Here is a 16,369-nt window from a genome sequence, read left to right on the forward strand (position 1 = left end):
CGCTAATTCACGTGTGATTTCTTTTCTTTTTATGCCTTTTTTGTGCATTGTTTAAAATGTATATTCCTGTTTCTTGTCCTCATTCTACAATCTTTCATTTTATTTGCATACAATTTTGGTCTCTTTATTTGCCTCACATTCCTTAACTATCAAACTTTGAAATTTTTTAGTTTTTTCTATCTTATATCTTAAGATATCTTAAGTCTACATATTGGCTAAGTGATATTTTTATTTATTCATGTAGGTTGACTATGTGAAAGGAAAACTGTGGTATAATGAAAGATGTTTTGCTAACAGAGAGCACTTTGAAGGTAAATTTTGATTAAAGATATACTGTATTAAAAGACTTTTACATATATGAGTAACTGAATGCAAGCTCAGCCTTTGGAATGGTCTTTTAAGATGGCCAGGTTGTAGACCAACCTCCTTGAGGTAATCTCTGGAATTTCACAGCTGAGTCTCCATGTCTGATTTGTCTCAAATTTAGACCCTGGAACTTCTAAGCAAGCACATAATTAGATAAGCCAGCAGTAAAGGGAGTGTCAGGTGGAAACCAAGAATTTCAAACTATGTTTCAAGGCAAAAACAAGAAAGGGAAAAACAGTTTCAAAAATGCATTTTTAACCTAAGCCACTCAGTTGCAAATTTCCACTGTGAAATTCCATTCCATTTCTATGGAAAATGGGTGGCATAGTTGATCTGGCTACTTCCTGCTGAGAAGGGCCAGAGTTAGGAGATACCAGAATGGAATTTGTCCACCTGGAGTTGGAAATATTCTCGAGTTCCTAGACTTGCAGTAGGGATTTGTGGGAGCGTTATGGTGCAGGGACATAGGAGTTTCTGAGAATATCTTTTCTGCATCCTTGTGCGGAGTATACAACAGCAATAAAATCCACAGCAGCTGAAGAGGACAATGAGCAAAATTGTGCTATATATGAAAGTCTTCCATGCACTAAGGGGCTGACTAAACCAATCCGTTATTGGGAGAAGGCATCTATAGCAGAATATGAGTATCCAATGCATGCAAGGCTTAGGTTATATTGTGAGAATAATGTAGTATATATAGACAACAGTCTTAATGCATTAGTGCCGCTTTAGGCTGCAGTCAGGATATCTACAGCCATATAGTTTTGTAAGGTCACTTGCCTAATCTGGAAGTTTCTTCAGTAAGAAGAGGGATGGCATGGTGGGTGTTATTAAAGGCAGCAACCATATGCTTAGTCAGGGCCTCTACTTGTAATTCTACATCTATGGTCACTGCCTGGGGGAGAAAGATGGCTAGTGGGTAAAACCACCAGGATGCCCATTTTTGAGAGTGGTGTTTGGCGTCTGTGCTTTTCCAGTTGGCAGGCAGAGTCTACATGGAACAGGATTCATCCTGGTAGGTAAGGGTACTCCCAGATGCATTTGCCAGTCCAATCAAAGAGTAGGAAGGGCCAACTGTGAGTGCCACAGGCCCATAGCCAGTCCCAGAGGGAAGGGTTGGGTCCATGTGAGAAGGAGCTGTTTTGCTACCCCAGCCATATAACTACTAGTCAGTTGAAGAGTCTGATTACATTGCTGGGGAGGTAACCATCCCATGTTACAGGTGTTAGTTTGAGGTGTGCTGTGGTTGTGGTGTTCAGTGCATAGTGGTGCTTGACCTATTACTTGTATTTGTACCTCTGTCAGCCATCTGACACCATTGTGTACAGCATATCCCAAGGTGGAGATGACATTGACCTGCTCGCGACTTAGTTGAAAAACATGTTTCCTGATTTCCTGGCAAGTAGGAAATTCATGAGTCTTATGATGAGATGAGTTATGGCCATGAAAGGGAAATGGGTGAAGTGCCCCATACCAGGTATACAAGTTACTCCAAGTACTTAGGTTGGTGGCTTGCATGCACCATGGCAAGCCTGCAGTGGAAGAAAGGGCAATTCCCCACAGACCCAGCAGTCTGTTCTATTCTGGAGGGAAGCTACCATTTGTGCCCATTCAGCAAAAAGGTTAGTTTCAGCAGAGATAAATAAGGTACTCATGACTACAAAACTTGTTAAGAAGTTCATGTTAAGAAAAAGATAGTAATTATCTGTGTGATTTTTTTCCTTTAATACAGTTTTAGATCTTTTCTTGGCACACATGAACAGGCAGGCTGGTGGTCTGAAGTATCAGGTTGAGGATGAGCCTTCACCTGAGTGTGATGTATCCAGGGTTTAATTCCAGCCAATTTGACAGATGAATGCATGGTCAGCAGTGCATCATAAGGCCCATCCATTTTTGGGTAGCTGCCAGTCAGGTCCTTGTTTTTTTCCAAGACTTTTTAGCAGTACCTTAACTCTTGGTGGAAAGGGTGAAGGGGCTCGCCCCTAGGGTATGAGGACCTGGAAGCAGCAAACTGATGCATGGTTAGTAATGTCTGCCCTAACTGGTGTATGTATTGTTTAATTCTTAATTCATTTATTAGGTCTAAAGGTGGGACTCCCAGGGAGAGTCTCCCATAAACAATCTCAAAAGGGCTCAACCTGCTCCCACTTTGGGGTGTTACCTTGACTCAGAGTAAGGCAATGGGAAAAATTAATCCCAAGTCAAATTACTTTCTTGATATATTTTGGCAATGCAATTTTTTTAGAGTGTGGTTCATCTCTTTAGTTTTTCCTGTCATTGTGGTTTCCAGGATGACAATCTACAAGTTGTAGGAAGGGGTGAGTCACAATTTGCCCTGACATTCCTGCAACCATCATATTCTTTTTTGAATCAGAGGATAGGCAGATATTAACTGTAGAATATATAGCCGCCCATATCAATAAGAAAGTAAGTTTGTTCTCCATTGTCCATCATACTCAGAGGTCCTGTGGGGACATGATGAAAGATTGGCTAAATGTATGAATTGAACAAGTTATAGGAGGACCTATGAATATTTATGAAAGTGGTCCTGACACATGCATATTGAATGAACATGCATGTAACATATGACTCTGTTTACCTTGGGGGGAGACTTAATCCTTTTCTGGTATGAGCTTAGGTCCTGTTTGTCATTTGATAGCTTATTGCCATAAAGACCTGTTCTGTCAGTCTTATGATAATTAATAGTGATCAATTGTAGTGTCTAAATCATAAAACAGAGGGAATATAATGAGGCATGCCTGACTTTCCATCCCATCATGGCTGGGAATTAAGTTTTTAAGGGTTTTTCTTGGGGTTCCCTTGGCCAAGGGGGAGGATTTGTTTAGTTGGTAGGGGACTCAGTATTTTATTTTTTGGTTTATATTTCCTCTTTTTTGATAAAGATATGCCAGAGGCAGTATCAATGACCAAGTTTTACTTTGTCCCATACTAATGCTGGGGTGGTGTGACTACCTGTCCCAGGTCCATCATGCCCTCCAGTGGGACACCTACAGCCAAGGAACTTAGAGTCAAAAGACTTATAGTCAATTAAACATTTCAGGCCAGATTATAATGGAGGTGGGCAGGCACTCATTAACCCTTAAAATTCCTTGTAAGCAGCATAAGAGCTAAAATCCAAAAGCCAAAAAACAAAGTTATAAAATTGACTTATGTATATATTTTATGCATTGGGCTACTATAATCTTAGCTTGTAGCAATTAGTTATACAAAACACAAGCATTTTGTTTAGCTGTTTAGGCATCTGTGTGCCTGTCCTTGATTTGGAGGTTCTGAACTAAGTTTATGCCTCAAAACCAGCCCTTATAATATCACATGACCACCTCTTCTGCAGTAGTCCCTGGGCCTGGAAGGACTGGATAGTTTCAATTTTGGAGGTAAAGTAAAACATAATTATTAGCAACATTTCAAACAAAATGGTTATAAGCCTTGCCTCATTCTGAGAATGACAGGAAAGGAAGCTCACAGGTAGCTAAACATTTAAATTATTTAGAATTAAGGCACAGAATAAATTACATTAATTCAGATGGGGCAAAATTAGTAAATGAATCTTAATGTTTTTTAATACAGGCTTGTCCTGTGTCCTATTAAGGCAGTATACTTTGATTGTCACCTTTGTCTGGGTCTAAAGATGAGGTTTTGGTTGACTTGAGATTGGTATCAGATACTGGCAGAGGCAGCATCTTCTTTAGATGAGATATGTCCATCTAGGAGTTAAAGCCCTGTAACTTAACAGCACATGGAGTAGTTAATAGTACCTGTTAAGGACCTTTTCAAGAAGCTGGAGATGGTGATACTGGAGTCTATGACCTGACTGGAAACCATAAAAAGATTTACATACTTGCATTGATTAATTTTTATAGCTTTGATGAGCCCAAGAAATAAGTCAGAGACTTAATTTAGGATTTGATTTTGAGGACGTTTGTGAAAGATGTTAAAAGGCTCAAAACATTTGGTCAAAATAGAAGGATAGGTCATTGTAAAATAATAGTTATTCATTTAATCAAAGTAATAATCAAAAGACTTTAAGGGCAATGTAGAAGGTTATGTGGCTGTAAAAACCTTAACCCTTTTAAATCTCAGGTTTTTTAAGCTATCAAAAATTTAATAAAGACAACATAGAAATTATCTTGATAAGATGTAAAATCTTACATCTGACATAGGACATCCATGGATATGGCTTATGACACAGGCCATCTATGGCATGCTTAGGCTTTCTATCTTGTCCTATATTACCTCTTTCCTAAACAACGATTTTACTTGAGGACAGAAATTTACCATATAAGATATTTTCTCATACAAAAATTATGTTAATAAGAACACAACTTACAGAATTATATATTAACTAGTATTTTTATTTTTAATAACTTTCAACTTTAGTGAAAGCTTAGGAAGCAAGAAATCCTGAACTGTTTATCAGATGTTAACATTTTATAGATGAAATAATTATACAAGTTTTATAAACATGTTTTCCCACATCATAACCCTTTTTTAGTTGGAAATGACCCAGACGTCAAAATGAGCATCCAAAATAATTTTAAGATTTTAAATTTCATAAAAAGTTTACCTGCAAGCATTTACCCCATTTATTATATGTATTTGATTTTTTCATTTTTAATCGTTAATCTAGATTACTTTTGAAAACTGAGATATTAGCACTAGTCATTATTTAAAGTTATTTTCCTGTTAACCATTTTTAAAGCTCATAAACATCAGGGGTTCACCTAAGAACCTTAAAGTTAAACACATGGGCATTTTGCTGACAACTTAGAAGATTTGGCTGTTTTCATTGAACCACCAATATTAAATTAGTCTTATGTATCAAAAAAATCATACAAACAAAGATCATTCTGCTTTTGGCTGGGTTTATAGCCTTATAACTTTTATGCCAAATCCAGACAGCTTAATATATCTAGCAGAGGCAAATACAAAACATATCTAATCAGTAAACTCAGACAAAAATGTATACTGACACTTCTGAAGACATTTCTATGTTAATTTTATTAATCATATTTAAAACCAGTTTTATTTATCAAAGATTCATGTGAACTTGAAGAGCTTTTGGATTTCATTTATGAGTACTCATTTACTTATAAACCAGCTTGGTAGTGTGCCAGATATGACACATCACACAATACATCAACATCACATAAACATATCTAAACATGTGTATGCACACACAAATATCCAATAGCTTTTACCTTCAAATTCTAGCCATAAGATAGCAAATATAATCTCATCATTTTATAAAAGATAGCTGGATCTGAATTATTTTTGTGACAAAATTGGAATGTGTTCACATGGCTGAACTTTGTTTGCCTTAGTAGGTAATCCAAGAAAAACGATGGACCAAAATTTGGGTAAAGCAGTCTCTATGGGAGTTCAGTTTTTTATTTTTATTTTTATTTTTATTTTACTTTAAGTTCCAGGATACAAATGCAGAACGTGTAGGCTTGTTACATACATGGTGGTTTGCTGCATCTATCAACTGTCATCTAAGTCTTAAGCCCCACATGCATTAGCTATTTGTCCTAATGCTCTCTCTTCCCTTGCCCCCCACCCACTAACTGGCCCTGTTGTATGTTGTTCCCTTCCCTGTGTCCATGTGTTCTCATTGTTCAACTCCCACTTACAAGTAAGAACATGTGGTGTTTGGTTTTCTTCTGTTCCTGTGCTAGTTTGCTGAGGATTATGGCTTCCAGCTTCATCCATGTCCCTGCAAAGGACATGATCTCATTCCTTTTTAGGGCTGCATAGTATTCCATGGTGTATATGTACCCATTTTCTTTATCCCATCTATCATTGATGGGTATTTGGGTTGGTTGCATGTCTTTGCTATTGTAACTAGGGCTGCAATAAAGTAGCAAGTAGATAAGGGCCCAAATGTGCATGTGTCTTTATAGTAGAGTGATTTATTTTCCTTTGAGTATATACCCAGTAATGGGATTGCTGGGTCAAATGGCATTTCTGGTTCTAGATCCTTGAGGAATCGCCACACTGTCTCCACAATGGCTGAACTAATTTACATTCCCACCAACAGTATAAAAGTGTTACTATTTCTCCACAGCCTTGCCAACATCTATTGTTTCTTGGCTTTTTAATAATCGCCATTGTGACTGGTGTAAGATGGTATTTCATTGTGATTTTGATTTGCATTTCTTTAACAATTAGTGATGTTGCACTCTTTTTTCATATGGTTGTTGGCTGCATAAATGTCTTATTTTGAGAAGTGTCTGTTCATATCCTTTGCCCACTTTTTGATGGGGTTGTTTGTTTTTTTTCTTGCAAATTTGTTTAAGTTCCTTGTAGATTCTGGATATTAGCCCTTTGTCAGATGGGTGGATTACAAAAATATTCTCCTGTTCTGTAGGTTGCCTGTTCACTCTAATGATAGTTTCTTTTGCTGTGCAGAAGCTCTTTAGTGTAATTAGCTCCTGTTTGTCAATTTTGGCTTTTGTTACGATTGATTTTGGTGTTTTCATCATGAAGTCTTTGCCCATGCCTATGTCCTGAATGGTATTGCCTAGGTTTTCTTCTAGGATTTTTATGGCTTTGGGTTTTACATTTAAGCCTTTAATACATCTTGAGTTAATTTTTCTATGAGGTGTGGGGAAGGGGTTCACTTTCAGTTTTCTGCATATGGCTAGCCAGTTTTCCCAGCACCATTTATTAAATAGGGAATTCTTTTCCCCATTGCTTGTTTTTCTCAGGTTTTTCAAAGAGGAGATGGTTGTAGATGTGTGGTGTTATTTCTGAGGTCTTTGTTATGTTCCATTGGTCCAGATGTCTGTTTTGGTACAAGTACCATGCTGTATTGATTACTGTAGACTTGAAGTATAGTTTGAAGTCAGGTAGCATGATGCCTCCAGCTTTGTTCTTTTTGCTTAGGATTGTCTTGGCTATACGGGCTCTTTTTTGGTTCCATACCATTGACATTCCTTACAGAATTAGAAGAAACTACTTTAAATTTCATGTGGCAGTTCAGTTTTTAAAAGTCTCTTTTATCCTGTTTTTCTTCCATTCCAAATGAGTTTCCAATGTTTACATTTCAGTTAGAACATAAATAATGAGTCCTATCTTAGCACCACAGCTTAGTAAAAGCAGATTCAAAGCATATTCAAGGCAGGCAGGAAAAAAAGAGAAGATAGCTTTAGAACTCTGATTAACTTTACAGTGGCAAATTAACCATGTGAGCTCTGATTTTTTTTTTTTTTTTTTTTTTTTTTTTGCTATAATTTGCCCATCAGTTTAAAATGTGCACAGAAATGGACCATAATACATAACCAGCTGGAGTCCCAAAATCAGGGGCCTCTAGTGAGCAGAGGAGCAGCCTCTATTGATGCCTTGCTTTTGCCTCTGTATCAATAATTCCCTGCAACTAGATTGCCAGGAATTGGGCAAATTCTCCTTACTTTATACAACCGGTGTTGATGGTACCATTAATTGTCCCAATAGGCATGCCTGTGTAAATTTTGCCACACAGTTGGGAGAGCCAAATGTGTCAAAGAATTAATTTCCCCAACAGGCTAATGACTGGCAATGACCAGTATAGCCTTTTTTTTTTTTAGCATATCCACCTTAATCTAAGTCCAGGTCCTGCTGCAATCCCAGTAAGCAGTAATGGAAGGGCAACAAATGAGATGGCAAAACAAGTGGACAGAAAGGGCAAAGGGCAAAAGAATTGGAGTTGGGACTGTTTCAACATTTATCCCAGGTATTTCCGACAAATAGCATTGAAAACCATAAGTGGGATACAGGCTCATTTAGATAACCTGCAGAAGAATTCACATGCTTCTTTCCCCCATAAGATTTGGCACAGCTCTGAGAAGTACTTTGGGGTCCAATACAGAGCAACCCAGCTAAGAGCCAGGGTGACAGAAGTTGTTCTACTTCAGGGTTGGATCCCTAGATTAGTGGGGTGCTTATACACGCTGCCTTAAAGGGTAGAGAAAGAAGGAAAGAAAGTTGCAAGTAGATAAGGGCCCAAATGTAGATCACATATATACACAGTTACAGATTCAGATGGTACACTTCCAGGCTGATTCCCCATCAAGGGGACTGGATAAAAGTCCTGAAACCTTGTCTCAACTTCAGATGGCCCCATGAGCAGCTAGGTCAAAACAGAACAAAGCTCAAGTGATGCCACAGATAAAGATGGTGTACCTGCCCAGACAATGTCACAAGCAGCTATGTCCAAATGGAGCAGAGCTCAAGTGTTACCACAGAAGAGACAGAGGAGAACTGGGTGCATTCCAGTTGACTTATCCAGTTCTGAAGTCTGTCAACTTCTTCACATGTAACTTACCCTACACCAGCGAAGTGTAGTAGGCAGCTAACGCCATGACAGGGAGAGAAGGAAGATTGCCTGAGACAAAAGTATCTCAGCAGCTGCCAGGAAAATGCCCAGAGCCCCAGCTGCAGGGTCAGCTTGCCAGCAGCAGCTAGTATTCGTGAGCAACTCTTTTCCCATCTGGTAGCATGAAGAGGAAAGCTCTGGCACACTGCTGCAGCCAATTCACCCGCTGCAAACTAGGTTGACAGACTAGACCACTCAAAATGCAGACTCCCTAAAGGGACTACCAAATTTGCAATGAATGCAAACTTGGCTGCTTGCCACATATAAAGCCAAATGAACAAGGATGAGATGCAGTGAAAGGAAAGTGACTTTTATTCCAAAACCCAGCAGTTGGGAGAGTGGCCAGGCTCATGCCTTTAAAAGACCATTCCAAACTTTAGGCTGGGGAGAGGAGTTTAGAAGAGGGAACTTGGGGTGGAAGGCATGCAGGAATGATGCTGGGTACAGGGTCTGTGTGTTTTGTCCCAGTGGCTGTCTTGAATCATGGTCCACCTGGAGCATAGGCTGGTGTCATCTTCATGATGGCCAGGTTGTAGACTAACCTCCTTGAGGTAATCTCTGGAATTTTACAACTGACTCTCTATGTCTGATTTGTTTCAAAATTAGCCCCTGGAACTTCTAAGCAAGCACATAATTAGATAAGTCAGCAGTGCAAGGGAGTGTCAGATGAGAAGGGAGGGAAACAAAGTTCCAAAGTATGTTTTAAAGGCAAAAATCAAGAAAGGAATAAAAAAAGTTTTAAAATGCATTTTGAATCTAAGCTACTCAGTTACAACTAGATTTAATAAAATGACATAAAATTAAACTAGACCAAAATATAAAGATAAGTTTGCTTTATATAAGTTAATGACCTAAAACAAAAAAAAATTCTAACTTAAATCTGAGACAATAGGTACACTTGCAATAGGGATAAGAAAATTAGATTCAAGTATACATTACTTGATGATACATAAATTTATTATTATTATTTTCATTTACCATAAGGTTTACTTGCAAAAATAACTTCTATGATTTTCATGATGACTATTAAGACTAACCCTTCCAGTTTTAGAAATACAGATGTGCTCATAATTCCTGTACCCTTGTATTTATTTTATAGTTGATTATGTTACAGTCACCTTTGAGAGAAACAGAACCCTAAGTGAGGTATGATATCGAATATTTTATAAGTTAAGAAATTTTGTTGTACATGACTTCATGGATTGTGATTAATCTAAAAAATCCTACAGACTGAAAGGCTTCACAATCACTCTTTGCTCCCAGGGGTGTTTCTACTTGGGTTTAGTAGTACTTACCTAATTATGTTAATCAGGACCTAAGCAATGATTTTAGAAAAACAATTTGTGCCAGAAAGAGATGCATTGCAATGTTTTCTGGGCTCATATCCCTCAGAAGAGAGGCACAGACATTAAGGATTTTTTTTTTTTTTTTTTTTTTTTTTTTTTTGAGACAGAGTCTCACTGTCTCTCCAGGCTGGAGTGCAGTGGCATAATCTTGGCTCACTGCAACCTCTGTCTCCCAGGTTCAAGCGATTCTCCTGCCTTAGCATCCCAAGTAGCTGGGACTACAGGCGCACTCCACCACGTCCAGCTAATTTTTGTATTTTCAGTAGAGACGGGGTTTCACCATGTTGGCCAGGATGGTCTTGATCTTTTGACCTCATGATCCACCCCTCTCGGCCTCCCAAAGTGCTGGGGTTACAGGCGTGAGCCACCAAACCCAGTCACATTAAGGATTTAAAAAAAAGAAACAATTGTGATCAGTCAGAGCAACACAATGGTTGTTAATTTATTTTCCTACTGTTACTAAAACACCAGGGATTCAGTCTAGGTCCTGCTGCTTGCTGTATAGATTGCCAATCACTGAGTCAACAAGTATTGCCAGGGAAGAAGGCTTTAATCGGGTGCTGCAGCCAAGGAGAATGGGAGATAAAAATCTCAAGCCTGTCTCTCTGAGTAAAATTGGGGGATTTGCACAGAAAGGAAGGTAGGAAAACAGGAATTAGAGATGGGTAAGGAAGCAATCATGATGGATGAGGAGTCTGACTTCTCATTATCTGGATGTGGTGATCTGTTGAGTTTCAGTTCCTTGCCTAAGGGTCAAGTTTCTTGCCTGAGGGTCAATTTCCTAAAGAAGGAATTCAGATGAGGCAAATGTAGGTTTTAAGACCGGGAGTTTAAAGACCAGTGGGTTTTAAGACCAGGGAGGGAGGGTTAATTTCTGTTTGTTTTAAAAAACTGTAAATATTAGTTCTATGAATAATTGGGCTAGTTTCACTAAGAGAATTAGAACTTATATTTCAAAAATGGCATTAATTTTTCCCTTCTTTTTTTTTATAGTCAAGCTCTTGTTTTTATAGTCAGGAACCATTTGTTGTATGGGTAGCCTGCTTACCTTATGTTTTTAAAGGAATGAAAAGTATTCCAAGAGTGCTAACATTTCTTGTTGACCAAGAGCATGGTACGGGAGTTTTCCTCTTCCATAACAAGGTAGGCCTTATATCCCAGAGGGAATTTATCTTGACACGACAACAATAAAAATTTACCTTAGCGAAAGTTATTTTCAAGTTCTTGTTATGTCTGGCAATAGAACCTAATAAAATTGGCTATAGCAAAATTATTTAAGATCAATAATATAGCTTGACACTTTAGAGATTTCTTGCCTGATTGTCATTCATTTTGATGAAAATGGAAAACGTGATGCTGTGTGCATAGTGATTCTCCCTTGCTAATTCTCTAAAGAATATAAGCTGGGATTTTTCTGTATAAATTTAAGATTCCATAAAATGGTTAATTAAACAGAAAAAAAAATGGAATTAATTGCCACAGATCTATATTTTTTTCTTCCAAACGTCCTTAACCTTACCTGTGAATTAGAATTCTTCTTGGAGCCATTAAAAAACACATAAACTGACAGTTCTGATGGTTCATGCCTGTAATCCCAGCAATTCGGGAGGCAGAGGCAGGATGCTTGAGGCCAGGACTTCAAGACCACAGTGAGGCACTATTGCACTCTAGCACTCCAGGTGAGGTGACAGAGCAAAACCCAGTCTGAGAACACAAACAAACAAACAAAACCGTAAGTTCAGCCTCTATCATCAAGATTGTAGGGAAGGAAAAAACTCTTTCCTCCACCTTCTTATGTTCAATGACTGGAGCCTTGCAAATTAAACCGAAAAAAAAAAAAAAAAAAAAAAAAAAATTAAAAGGAAAAAAACAGTTTATTTACATGTGCAGTGTGCACACATGGGAAACTCAGTGATGAGGTTAAAATTTGGAGGTTAGGTACCGTCTTAATAGGTGAAGGGGAGAGGGAGAAAATCATTTATGGAAACACAAATTGCTTTTTTTTTTAAAAAAAAAAAAGATAAATGGGTTTTCAGGACAGCAAACAGGAGATACAATTTTTTTTTGTTTGTTTGTTCTTTGGGGCTTTTTTGAGATGGGGTCTCACTCTGCTGCCCAGGCTGGAGTGCAGTGGTGCAATCTCAGCTCACTACAACCTCAGCTCACTGCAACCTCTGCCTCCCAGGCTCAAGTGATTCTCCTACCATAGCCTCCCAAGTAGCTGGGATTACAGGTGCCCGCCACCACACCTGGCCAATTTTTGTATTTTTTAGTAGAGATGGGGTTTTGTTATGTTGGCCAGGCTGGTCTTGAACTCCTGACCTCAGGTGATCCACCCACGTTGGCCTCCCAAAGTGCTGGAATTGCAAGCATGAGCCACAGCACCTGGCCAGGAGATATGAATGATTTTGATAATGTTTGAAAATCTAGGTATGAGTGGTCTTTCCTTCTCCTTCAGGGCTATAAAACTCCTCTGGAGAAGGGATTTGGGACAGGTTTTATTTGCATTCTTCCTTCTGGGAGTAGATCTGCCCCAAAGAAGAATTTCTGTCAGCCTCATTTCCTAGCAGTTCCTGCTTTTAGTCAGACACCAGAGGCCCCAAAGTTTTTTCTCTGCATCTGTTGAATCTCAACAGTCTTCAGCTTAAAATTATCTTTATATAAAAGTGGCATTTTTTTGTTTTGAGACAGAGTCCCTGTCACCCAGGCTGGAGTGCAGTGGAGCAATCTTGGCTCACTACAACCTCTGCCTCCCAGGTTCAAGAGATTCTCCCACCTCAGCCTCCCAAGTAACAAAAATTACAGATGTGTGCCACCACGCCGGCTAATTTTTGTATTTTTAGTAGAGACAGGTTTTCACCATTTTGTCCAGGCTGACCTCGAACTCCTGGCATCAAGTGATCCACCCAGCTCAGCCTCCCAAAGTGCTGGGATTATAGGCGTAAGCCACTGTGCCTGGCCAAAAGTAGCATATTTTGAGGTTTCGTATCTCTTTTTTTTCTTTTGAGACAGTCTCACTCTGTCACTCAGGCTAGAGTACAGTGGTGTGATCATAGCTCACCTTAGACTCTAACTCCTGGCTCAAGCGATCCTCTGTCTTGGCCTGATTAGTAGCTGGGACTACAGGTGCATGCCACCGTGCCTGGCTAATTTTTAATTTTTTTTATGCAGTTGGGTCTCACTTTGTTGACTAGGCTGTTCTCAAATTCCTAGGCTCAAGCAATCTTCTCGTGTAGGCCTCCCAAAGTGCTGAGCTTACAAACCACTTTTATATAAAGATAATTTTAAGCTGAAGACTGTGCCTGGCCTGAGCTGTCATATTCTGATCCCCTTTAAAATCATGGTTGAATAGAACTGGGGTGTGGCTTAGGCCTCCATACTTTTGACATGATAGTCATAAGCATGGGCTTTGGAGTCTGTCTGCCAAGTTCAGCAGTGATTCTATAATAAACCTCTCTTTGCTGTTAATTATAGAACTTTCAACAAATTATTTAATCTCCTAAACTTCATTTTCAACAACTATAAAATGGGTGTGTGGCAGGGGCCAGAGTAGTGGAGTAAAGAGATAACAATTACTGTTAATCCTTCTAGTTCTATGTTGTGTTAGTGAGTGTATCTCTCTCTTAATAAAAATGCAAGTAACAGGAAATTCTAAAAATTGTAACACAGACTAATAATAATGGCAAAATTCTTATGACATGCTCATTCTTTGTTTACGTAGGTTAAGAAAACTGCCATTGTCTCTGTGAGCATCCTGAGAAATAATGAACCAAGTGCACAATCAAAATTTCCAATTTTTCGGTTTCCTCCATCATTCTCTTCTCCTGTTGGAATGGTATTTCATCCCCGAAGCCACTTTTTGTATGTTTATGGCAATCAGGTGCGTACACGTGAAACTTCAGTCTGTGTTAGAGTTAAATCATCCACCTACTGTATGCTGTATGGCTGTACATTAAGAACAGAACTTCTCTGATGATCTAGAGATGGCAGTGGGAGGGAAGACAATATTTATTGACTATTTATTGTATTCTAAGCTTGGTGTCTATTATCAGTTTTTACCTTTCAGGTAGTTCATTGGCTGATGAAAATGAGCCATGGGTACATCAGAGTTATCTTGAATGTTGCCAATTACTATACATGTCTTTCCAGCTCTGAATTACTTAGATTTTGCCACTAACTTCATCAAAAGTGTATTTCTAACTGGTGTTTCCAGCATTTAATGTTTGCCTTTTTCTGTTTGATTTTGTCTGAGCTTGACTTTCTGACTCTGTTGTTCTTTAATTTCCTTCTGGTAGCTTTTTCCACCCTCTGGCTGCTCCTTCAGTCAGTTCTGTATCAGTACACTGAAAGCTTGGTAAAGGAGTAGTTATACCATCTATGGAGCATCTGACAGTTTAAAAAAGTAAGGGCCACAGATTATGAAACATTAAGCAAAACTTTGGAACTAAGAAAGTACTGCAATGACTTCCAAAGAAGGAACTAATTCAGTTTCTCAACTATCTATATTATGTGCAAAATTTAGAGATTTGTAAAGATGATACCCTGTTTCTAGGTCTTCTTAAAACTCTCTTCCTTATTTTAGTTTTTCACACTAAATGGTTATGTATTAGTCCATTCTCACACTGCTATAAAGAACTGTCCGAGACTGGGTAATTTATAAAGAAAAGAGGTTTAATTGACTCACAGTTCTGCATGGCTGGGAAGGCCTCGGAAAACTTATAATCATTGTGTCTGGAATTGGTTCCTTCCGGTGGGTGCTTGGTCTCGCTGACTTCAAGAATGAAGCCACGGACCCTTGTGGTGAGTGTTACAGCTCTTAAAGATGGTGTGTCCAGAGTTTGTCCCTTCAGATGTTCAGATGTGTCCAGAGTTCCTTCCAGTAGGTGTGTGGTCTTGCTGACTTCAGGAATGAAGCCGCAGACCTTCACAGTGAGTGTTACAGCTCTTAAAGGTGGCATGTCCAGAGTTGTTTGTTCCTCCCAGTGAGTTTGTGGTCTTGCTGACTTCAGGAATGAAGCCACAGACCTTCATGGTGTTACAGCTTGTAAAGACAGTGTGGACCCAAAGAGTTAGCAGCAGCAAAATTTATTGTGAACAGCGAAAGAACAAAACTTCCACAGCATGGAAGGGGACCCGAGTGGGTCGCTGCTGCTGGCTCGGGTGGCCAGCTTTTATTCCCTTATTTGACCCCACCCATGTCTTGCTGATTGGTCCATTTTACAGAGTGCTGATTGGTCCGTTTTACAGAGCACTGATCGGTCCATTTTACAGAGTGCTGGTTGGTGCGTTTACAATCCTTTAGTTAGACACAGAGTGCTGATTGGTGCATTTATAAACCTTTAGCTAGACACAGAGCGCTGATTGGTACGTTTTTACAGAGTGCTGCTTGGTGCGTTTACAAACCTTTAGCTAGACATAGAGCGCTGATTGGTGTGTTTACAATCCTCTAGCTAGACAGAAAAGTTCTCCAAGTCCCCACTCAACCCAGGAAGTCCAGCTGGCTTCACCTCTTAATCCCCCCTCTAAACAGGACACCCCAACTGCTGTTGGGAATTGGCCAATGACAGCTCTAGCTACTTCCTGCTGGATAGAGGTGAAGAAGGGGCCCTGCAGTTGTAGTGTCCTCCAGAGGGGAATTCTTTAGGCCAGTGAAAGGGCCAGTGGGTCAGTCCAGGGGTCCTTGGTAGAAGTTGTTAGTTGAGCTCATTTGGAGTTCCATTTGTAAGACCATCTATAGCTTGATGGCCTCAATCCTAGAGGAAACAAATTTGACAAGGAGGTTAAAAATACAGGGCCCAAAGGCGAGTAACAGCAAAATGGCTGTCACAGGACCTAGAAAGGGGAGAAGTCATGTTGCCCAACTCCAGAGGTTGGTATAAGAGTTTGAAAGGTGTTGTCTGATTTCAGAAGCCTTTTCCTGTAAACACCAGGCAGCGTCTCTTACTATCCCTAACTGGCTAGTCTAAAAACAACACTCTTTCCCTGGGAAGGTGCAGAGTCCTCTTTTCTCAGCAGTGAGGGGGTCTAGGCCTTGGCGGTTTTGGAGAGTCACTGCTGCCAAAGAGTCTATTTGGGATTGTAGAGTAAAGACAGATTTCGTTATTTCTTGCAGACTGTCTGAGAAGCAGATATAGATTGAAGTTCCACATAAGAAGAATATGCCTTGGCTGGGTAGACAGAAATTTACTCTGGCTTTTAAAGGAATAGGGTACACTGTTTTTTCTTGACTACTTCTATCTCTCTCTTTCCTTCTGTATTTGACTTTGTCTCTCTCTTTCTCTTT

General features: G+C 39.3%; 1 protein-coding gene across 1 annotated transcript in view; it reads left to right on the top strand.

Moving 5' to 3' along the window:
* CATSPERB (cation channel sperm associated auxiliary subunit beta) overlaps window positions 1–16,369 on the top strand; it is a 153,142-nt gene that overhangs the window by 46,466 nt on the left and 90,307 nt on the right. The window contains exons 10-13 of the mRNA XM_023205482.1: window positions 245–311; window positions 9,840–9,886; window positions 11,080–11,229; window positions 13,808–13,966. Coding sequence (XP_023061250.1) covers window positions 245–311; window positions 9,840–9,886; window positions 11,080–11,229; window positions 13,808–13,966 — 423 coding nt within the window. The remainder of the gene's footprint in view (window positions 1–244; window positions 312–9,839; window positions 9,887–11,079; window positions 11,230–13,807; window positions 13,967–16,369) is intronic.

The sequence above is a fragment of the Piliocolobus tephrosceles genome, chromosome 6, assembly GCF_002776525.5.
Source record: "Piliocolobus tephrosceles isolate RC106 chromosome 6, ASM277652v3, whole genome shotgun sequence".
In the NCBI taxonomy this organism is placed as follows: Eukaryota; Metazoa; Chordata; class Mammalia; order Primates; family Cercopithecidae; genus Piliocolobus; species Piliocolobus tephrosceles.